Below are 8,771 nucleotides of genomic sequence, written 5' to 3' on the forward strand. Positions count from 1 at the left end.
AGGTTTCTGGATGTAGAGTCAGCTGGGCTCACTCCCTGCCTTTTTTTTCTTCACCTCCTGAGACATCCAGGAAATGTATAGATTTCTACGGCATTCCGGGATGAACTGGAGGGTATTGGGGGAGTCAAAATGGGACCCCGTGGGAAAAACATGTATTTGATTTTCCATATATTATGTAATCCTGTAAATAAAATTAAATACATTTTAAGCTGGGGTGGTGCTTTCTGTAATTGAATGAAAAGCACCTCCAAGGCTTCAACTTCAAAAGAAAAAAAGGAAAAGGAGGAAATTAAAAAAAAAAAAAAGTTAACTAGGGGCCGGGCGCGGTGGCTCACGCCTGTAATCCCAGCACTTTGGGAGACCCAGGCGGGCAGATCACGAGGTCAGGAGATCGAGACGATCCTGGCTAACACGGTGAAACTCCGTCTCTACTAAAAAAACAAAAAAATTAGTCGGGTGTGGTGGCGGGCGCCTGTAGTCCCAGCTACTCAGGAGGCTGAGGCAGGAGAATGGCGTGAACCCCGGAGGCGGAGCTTGCAGTGAGCCGAGATTGCGCCAAGGCACTCCAACCTGGGCGACAGAGCAAGACTCTGTCTCAAAAAAAAAAAAAAAAACGACGTAGGCCGGGCGCGGTGGCTCAAGCCTGTAATCCCAGCACTTTGGGAGGCCGAGACGGGCGGATCACGAGGTCAGGAGATCAAGACCATCCTGTCCAACACAGCGAAACCCCGTCTCTACTAAAAAGTACAAAAAATTAGCCGGGCATGGTGACGGGCGCCTGTAGTCCCAGATACTCGGGAGGCTGAGGCAGGAGAATGACCTGAACCCAGGAGACGGAGGTTGCAGTGAGCCGAGATCGGGCCACTGCACTCCAGCCTGGGTGACAGAGCCAGACTCTGTCTCAAAAAAAAAAAAAAAAAGTTAACTAGGTAAAAATTTAAAAACAAAAGGCAACATAAAAAGAAAATGAAATTTGGGAGGCCGAGACGGGCGGATCACGAGGTCAGGAGATCGAGACCATCCTGGCTAACACAGTGAAACCCCGTCTCTACTAAAAATACAAAAAACTAGCCGGGCGAGGTGGCGGGCGCCTGTAGTCCGAGCTACTCCGGAGGCTGAGGCAGGAGAATGGCGCAAACCCGGGAGGCGGAGCTTGCAGTGAGCTGAGATCCGGCCACTGCACTCCAGCCCGGGCTACAGAGCAAGACTCCGTCTCAAAAAAAAAAAAAAAAAAAAAGAAAATGAAATACAAACCATTAGGAAAGGTGTGAAATATCAAGCATGTATATAAAATTTTCTAATGAAATCTTTCTAACCCCCTCTTTTGCTTTTCAAACTTTTTATTATGAGAAATTTCAAACATACATAAAAGTAGATAAGTAGATAACAAATCCTCACCTTCAACAATGACCAATGTAGGCCAGGTGCGGTGGCTCACGCCTGTAATCCCAGCACTTTGGGAGACTGAGGAGGGATTACTTGAGCCCAGGAGTTCGAGACCAGCCTGGGCAACATAGTGAGACCCCCCCGACACCTCTACAAAACAATTTAAAAATTAGCTGTGCATGGTGGCACGTGTCTGTAGTCTCACTTACTCAGGAGGCTGAGGTGGGAGGATCAGTTGCGTCCAGGAGGTTGCAGTGAGCTGTGACCTTGCCACTTTGACAAAGCAAGACCATGTCTTTAAAAAAAAAAAAAATTACCAGTGTAGAGCCAATTTTTTTCACCTATATCCTCACCTACGCTCCCCATTATATATATATTTTTTTATTTTTTTATTTTTTGAGATGGAGTCTCGCTCTGTCGCCCAGGCTGGAGTGCAGTGGCCGGATTTCAGCTCACTGCAAGCTCCGCCTCCCGGGTTTACGCCATTCTCCTGCCTCAGCCTCCCAAGTAGCTGGGACTACAGGCGCCCGCCACCTTGCCCGGCTAGTTTTTTTGTATTTTTTAGTAGAGACGGGGTTTCACCGTGTTAGCCAGGATAGTCTCGATCTCCTGACCTCGTGATCCGCCCGTCTCAGCCTCCCAAAGTGCTGGGATTACAGGCTTGAGCCACTGCGCCCGGCCATTATATATTTTTATTTAATTAATTTTACTTATTTGGTGTTTTTGTTTGTTTGTTTGTTTTTTATTTTTTATTTTTTTTGAGACAGAGTTTTGCTCTTGTTGCCCAGGCTGGAGTGCAACGGCATGATCTTGGCTCACCACAACCTCCGCCTCCCGGGTTCAGGCGATTCTCTTGCCTCAGCCTCCTGAGTAGCTGGGATTACAGGTATGCTCCACCACACCCGGCTAATTTTGTATTTTTAGTAGAGACGGGGTTTCTCCATGTTGATCAGGCTGGTCTCAAACTCCCGACCTCAGGTGATCCACCCGCCTCAGCCTCCCAAAGTGCTGAGATTACAGGTGTGAGCCACCACTCCTGGCATATTTTTATTTTTTAATGATAAGATAAACTGAGCTTGTGCTTTAGTTAGGCTTGGCTGTGTAACAAGCCACTCCAAAACTTAGTGGCCCAAAGCAACAATAGTTTACTATTTCTTACTATTCCAGTGATTGGATTGGGCAGTTCCTCTGCCAGTTTTGACTGGAGTTCCTCCTAAAATGTCTAAGATGGCCCCTCATCCTCTAATAGGCTGGATGAGCCTCCTTATATAGCACCTAGAGTTTTCTAAGAGAATCAAGGCAGAAGCTTCAAACTTCCTGACCTGTGAGAGTCCTGAGTCACTCCTGCCCCATTCTATTGACCAAAGCAAGTCACAAAGCCAGCCCAGACTAGAGAGGTGAAGGGAGAATGGAGAGGGGGAAAAATAAGTCTCAGCGATGGATGGGACGAATGAATGGCAGAGATTGCACAGTGGTATGTACACTAGGATGAGAGGAATTTGTGGCTTTTTTCTTTTTTGATACAGAGTCTGGCTCTGTCGCCCAGGCTGGAGTGCAGTGGTGCGATCTCGGCTCATTGCAACCTCTGCCTCCTGAGTTCAAGCCATTCTCCTGCCTCAGCCTCCTGAGTAGCTGGGATTACAAGTGCACACCACCATGCCCTGCTAATTTTTGTATTTTTAGTAGAGACGAGGTTTCATCATGTTGGCCAGGCTGGTCTCGAACTCCTGACCTCAAGTGATCCACCTGCCTCAGCCTCCCAAAGTGTGGGGATTACAAGCGTAAGCCACTGCACCTGGCCAATAGCCTTTCAACAATCTATTGCAGTTTGCTTCCATCAACATAACTTTTATTTCTTCCTTCCTTCCTTCTTCCTTTCTTCCCTTTCTTTTGAGATGGGGGTCTCACTCTGTTGCCCAGGCTGGAGTGCAGTGGTGCCATTATAGCTCACTGCAGCCTCAAACTCCTAAGTTCAAGCGATCCTCCTGCCCCAGCTTCCCGAGTAGCTGAGACTACCCATGCAGCATCACACCTGGCTAAATTTTAAAATTTTTATACAGATGGAGTCTCACTATGTTTCCCAGGCTGGTCTCAAAATCCTGGCCTCAAGTGATCCTCCCACCTTGGCCTCCCAAAATATTGGGATTACAAGCATGAGCCACCACACCCAGCTCATTCATAACTTTTCCTTTTCATAAACTATAAATATATATATATATATATTTTTTTTTTTTGAGATGGAGTTTTACTCTTGTTACCCAGGCTGGAGTGCAATGGTGCAGTCTTGGCTCACTGCAACCTCTGCCTCCCGGGTTCAAGCGATTTTCCTGCCTCAGCCTCCCAAGTAGCTGGGATTACAGGCATGCACCACAACGCTTGGCCAATTTTGTATTTTTAGTAGGGACAGGGTTTCTCCATGTTGGTCAGGCTGGTCTTGAACTCCTGACCTCAGGTAATCCGTCCACCTTGGCCTCCCAAAGTGCTGGGATTACAGGTGTGAGGCACCGTGACTGGCCTTTAATTTTATTTATTTATTTTATTTTATTTTTATTTTTTGAGGCTGAGTCTTGCTCTGTCACCCAGGCTAGAGTGCAGTGGCAGGCTCTCAGCTCACTGCAATCTCCACCTCCCATATTCAAGCAATTCTAATTCTTCTACCTCAGCCTCCCAAGTAGCTGGAATTACAGGCGCCCACCATTATGCCTGGCTGATTTTTGTATTTTTAGTGGAGACAGGGTTTTGCCATGTTGGCCAGGCTGGTCTCGAACTCCTGGCCTCAAGTGATCTGCCCACATCAGCCTCCCAGTGCTGGGATTACAGGTGTGAGCCACCGTGCACAGCCAAACTATACACACACACACACACACACACACACACACACACATATATATATATATATATTTTTTTTTTTTTTTTGAGACGGAGTCTTACTCTGTTGCCCAGGCTGGAGTGCAGTTGCACGATCTTGACTCACTGCAACCTCCACCTCCCGGGTTCAAGTGATTCTCCTGCCTCAGCCTCCCGAGTAGCTAGGATTACAGGCGCACACCACCATGCCCAGCTAATTTTTTTTTTTTTTTAAGACGAAGTCTCACTCTTGTTGCCCAGGCAGGAGTGCGATGGCACGATCTCGGCTCACAGCAACCTCCGCCTCCGCCTCCCAGGTTCAAGTGATTCTCCTGCTTCAGTCCCTGAGTAGCTGGGATTACAGGTGCCCGCCACCATTCCTGGCTAATTTTTGTATTTTTAGTAGAGACGGGGTTTTACCATGTTGGTCAAGTTGGTCTCAAACTCCTGACCTCAGGTGATCCGCCCGCCTTGGCCTCCCAAAGTGCTGGGATTACAGGTGTGAGCCAAAGTGCTCGGCCATGCCCAGCTAATTTTTGTACTTTTAGTAGAGATGGGTTTCATCATGTTGGCCAGGCTGGTTTCGAACTCCTGACCTCAGGTGATCTGCCCACCTCAGCCTCCCAAAGTGCTGAGATTACAGGCGTAAGCCACTCCCGACCAACTTCAAATGCTTGATACCTACCATCAAGAAGTTGTGTGCCGGCCGGGCGCGGTGGCTCAAGCCTGTAATCCCAGCACTTTGGGAGGCCGAGGCAGGTGGATCACGAGGTCAGGAGATCGAGACTATCCTGGCTAACATGGTGAAACCCCGTCTCTACTAAAAATACAAAAAACTAGCCGGGCGTGGTGGCGGGCGCCTGTAGTCTCAGCTACTTGGGAGGCTGAGGCAGGAGAATGGCGTGAACCCGGGAGGCGGAGCTTGCAGTGAGCCGAGATCACGCCACTGCACTCCAGCCTGGGAGCGAGACTCCGTCTCAAAAAAAAAAAAAAAAAAAAAAAGAAGTTGTGTTAGCACAAGTTAACGTTTAACGTTTTTTATCATTCATTTAAAATTTTGCAACAGTTCAAATTATATTTAAAGAACCTGGTAGCCAGGCATGGTGGCACATGCCTCTAATTCTAGCTACTCAGGAAGCTGAGGCAGAAGAATCACTTGAACCCAGGAGGCAGAGGCGGCAGTGAGCCGTGATAGTACCACTGCACTTCAGCCTGGTTGACAGAGTGAGACCCTGTCTGGAAAAAAACCAAACAAACAACCAAAAAAAAAAACTAAGAATCTGGCAGCTCTTTATTTTGTGGACAAGTGGAATGTTTACATTTCTTATGTAATGTGAATTGACTTTGAATCTGAACATATCTTTTCCTATTAGACATTTCAAAACAAAGATGAAGGTCTAATTTGCAGAGGTATATGCATTATGAGAGCAGCCGTGCTGCATTTGGCTTGGGCACCATAAAATTACACACCAGCAGGGTGGGCGCGGTGACTCACACCTGTAATCCCAGCACTTTGGGAGGCTGAGGCGGGTGGATCACCTGAGGTTGGGAGTTCGAGACCAGCCTGACCAACATGGAGAAACCCCGTCTCTACTAAAACAATACAAAAATTAGCTGGGTGTGGTGGCGCATGCCTGTAATCCCAACTACTCAGGAGGCTGAGGCAGGAGAATTGATTGAGCCCAGAGGGCGGAGGTTGCGGTGAGCCAAGATTGCGCCGTTGTACTCCAGCCTGGGCAAGAAGAGTGAAACTCTGTCTCAAAAAAAAAAAAGAAAATTACACATCAGCCACAAAAAGATAGAGGTTTCTGATCTGTGTGATGATGGTGTTTTAGGGCATAGTGTGGAGGTACCACCCTACCAGGCCACCTCTTCCCATCCCTATCTGTTGGCCACGCCTTGATCCGCCCTGAGCCTTTGGGAACCTGGAAGAACCTTCTGCCTCCAGCAGTTCTGTGGACCCTTGTCCATGATGACAAGGGGCACTGAAATCGTGTCTAATGGCAGAGCCCTCCTTGGCCAGTTGGTCACACGTGCTCACCACCTGTGGGGAGTGTGGGAAACACAGCCAGACTCTACCACACTGGGGTGCCCTCTGAAACATCTGGAGTTGACTATTCCAGGGACCCTGCCCTGCTGCCCTGAGAACAGAGAGAATCACCATCTCAGGGCTCCCTTAAGGACATGTTTTTTGTTGTTGTTGTTTTTCTTTTTTTTCTTTTTCTTTTTTTTTTTTTTTGAGATAGGATCTCACTCTCTCGCCCAGGCTGGAGTGCAGTGGTGCAGTCCTGCAGCCTCAACCTCCCGAGCTCAAGTGATCCTCCCACCTCAGCCTCCCAAATAGCTGGGACCAAAGGCACGTGCCACTACACTCAGTTAATGTGTGTATTTTTTGTAGAGATAGGGTCTCACTATATGTATTAGTCCGTTTTCACGCTACTGATAAAGACATACCAGAGACTGGGCAAGCCACAAAAGAAAGAGGTTTAATTGGACTTACAGTTCCACGTGACTGGGGAAGCCTCACAATCATGGAGGAAGGCAAGGAGGAGCAAGTCACATCTTACATGGATGGCAGCAGGCAAAGAGAGGAGCGCTTGTGCAGGGAAACTCCCCTTTTTATAACCATCAGATCTTGTGAGACTTATTCACTCTCACGAGAACAGCATGGGAAAGACCTGCCCCCATAATTCAATTACCTCCCACGTGGGAATTCAAGATGAGATTTGGGTGGGGACACAGCCAAACCATATCACTATGTTGCCCAGGCTGGTCTTGAACTCCTGGGCTCAAGCCATCCTCCCACCTGGGCCTCCCAAAGTGCTGGGATTACAGGCATGAGTCACCACGCCTAGCCTGTCATTTTCTTTTTTAATTTTCTTTCTTTCTTTTTTTTTTTTTTTGAGATGGAGTCCCTCTCTGTCGCCCAGGCTGGAGTGCAGTGGTGCAATCTCAGCTCACTGCAACCTCTGCCTCCCGGGTTCAAGCGATTCTCATGCCTCAGTCTCTTGAGTAGCTGGGATTACAGGTGCCCACCACCATATCCGGCTACTTCTTTGTATTTTTAGTAGAGATGGGGTTTCACCATGTTGGCCAGGCTGGTCTCCAACTCTTGACCTCAGGTGATCTGCCCACCTCGGCATCACAAAGTACTGGGATTACAGGCGTGAGCCACGGCACTCGGCCGGGCCTGTCATTTTCTTACTATTACAGCTATCATTGGAATTATTGGACATCTGCTGATGCATGGCTGTGACCATTTTTTTTTCTTTTTTGTAGAGACAGGGTCTCTGTTGCCTACCTGGAGTGCAGTGGCGTGATCATAGCTCACTGCACCTCAGCCTCCAGGACTCAAATGACCTTCCCATTTCCAGCCTCCTGAGTAGCTGGGACAGCACAGGCGCACACCACCATGCCTGGCTAACTTTTTGTTAATTTTTTGTACAGATGGGATCTTGCTATATTCCTCAGGCTGGTCTCAAACTCCTGGGCCCAAGAATTCCTCCTGCCTCAGCCTCCCAAAGCACTGGGTTTACAGGTGTGAGCTACTGTGCCTGACCAGAATATAAAGCTAAATTTCAAATATCTTTTAAAAACAAGAAAGAAAAAGAGACCAGGTGCGGTGGCTCACGCCTGTAATCCCAGCTACTTGGGAGGCTGAGGTGGGAGGATCACTTGGTCCTGGGAAGTCGAGGCTGCAGTCAGCCATGATTGCTCCACTGTACTGCAGCCTGGGCAATAGAGTGAGACCCAGCTTAGCTTCAAACTGTGTTTTAAAAACTTGTTTTCCTTTCCTCCTTTCTCCTCAGTCTCAAGACGTAGCTTTGAGACAAACTGCAGGTGTGTTTTCTTTGGTCTTACGATACGCGCTTTCAAACGCCCTTCCCTTTCCAACTTTACGCTCTCATGTGTCACGCACACTTATTTACCTGGATGCTTGCTAAACTCACACCATGCTCACTTATCTGGTTATAGATTTCCTTAGAAGTTTCCGGAGCTGGAGTTTCTGGGATTGTTAGGAAGCTGCAGGAGCAAGATGGAGGTGGACGCACGGGGTGTTGATGGTCGAGATGGTCTCCGGGAGCGGCGAGTCTTGAGCGAGGGAGAGAGGCAGAACCTCGATGTGCGGCTTCGGTCTGGGGCAAACGGGCTTCCCAAACACTCCTACTGGTTGGACCTCTGGCTCTTCATGCTTTTCGATGTGGTGGTGTTTCTCTTTGTGTATTTTTTGCCATGACTCGTTTGCTGATATCTAAATTTAAGAAGTTGGTTCTTGAGTGAATTCTGAAAATGGCTACAAACTTCTTGAATAAAGAAGACAAGACTCTCAACAGAAGAATTTCACATCTCCAAGGGACCCTTCCTTTCGTTTTACACTTTGTTACTAGTTTGCAGAACTCTATTAAATGGGTAGGATTTCACCCATTCCTAGCTAAGTTGTTAAAATTAAACCCTTGGGTTCGTGTTTAAAAACTTTCCAACATCTAATGGCTTTACAGGGGCTGAATATAAAAAGCGTTTATACTTAAAAAAAAAAA

General features: G+C 47.8%; 1 protein-coding gene across 1 annotated transcript; it reads left to right on the top strand.

The window, feature by feature from the left end:
• Positions 1-8,241: 8,241 nt before the first annotated feature.
• On the top strand, positions 8,242-8,771 carry LOC112615043 (uncharacterized protein C4orf3 homolog). The gene has a single exon (XM_025371686.1). The coding sequence runs from the start codon at positions 8,270-8,272 to the stop codon at positions 8,468-8,470; it is 201 nt and encodes a 66-aa protein (XP_025227471.1). The 5' UTR covers positions 8,242-8,269; the 3' UTR covers positions 8,471-8,771.

Source organism: Theropithecus gelada, chromosome X (genome assembly GCF_003255815.1).
Source record: "Theropithecus gelada isolate Dixy chromosome X, Tgel_1.0, whole genome shotgun sequence".
In the NCBI taxonomy this organism is placed as follows: domain Eukaryota; kingdom Metazoa; phylum Chordata; class Mammalia; order Primates; family Cercopithecidae; genus Theropithecus; species Theropithecus gelada.

Excerpts from the sequence above, each read along its gene's own strand:
- LOC112615043 (XM_025371686.1), top strand. The coding sequence starts at position 8,270 with ATGGAGGTGGACGCACGGGGTGTTGATGGTCGAGATGGTCTCCGGGAG.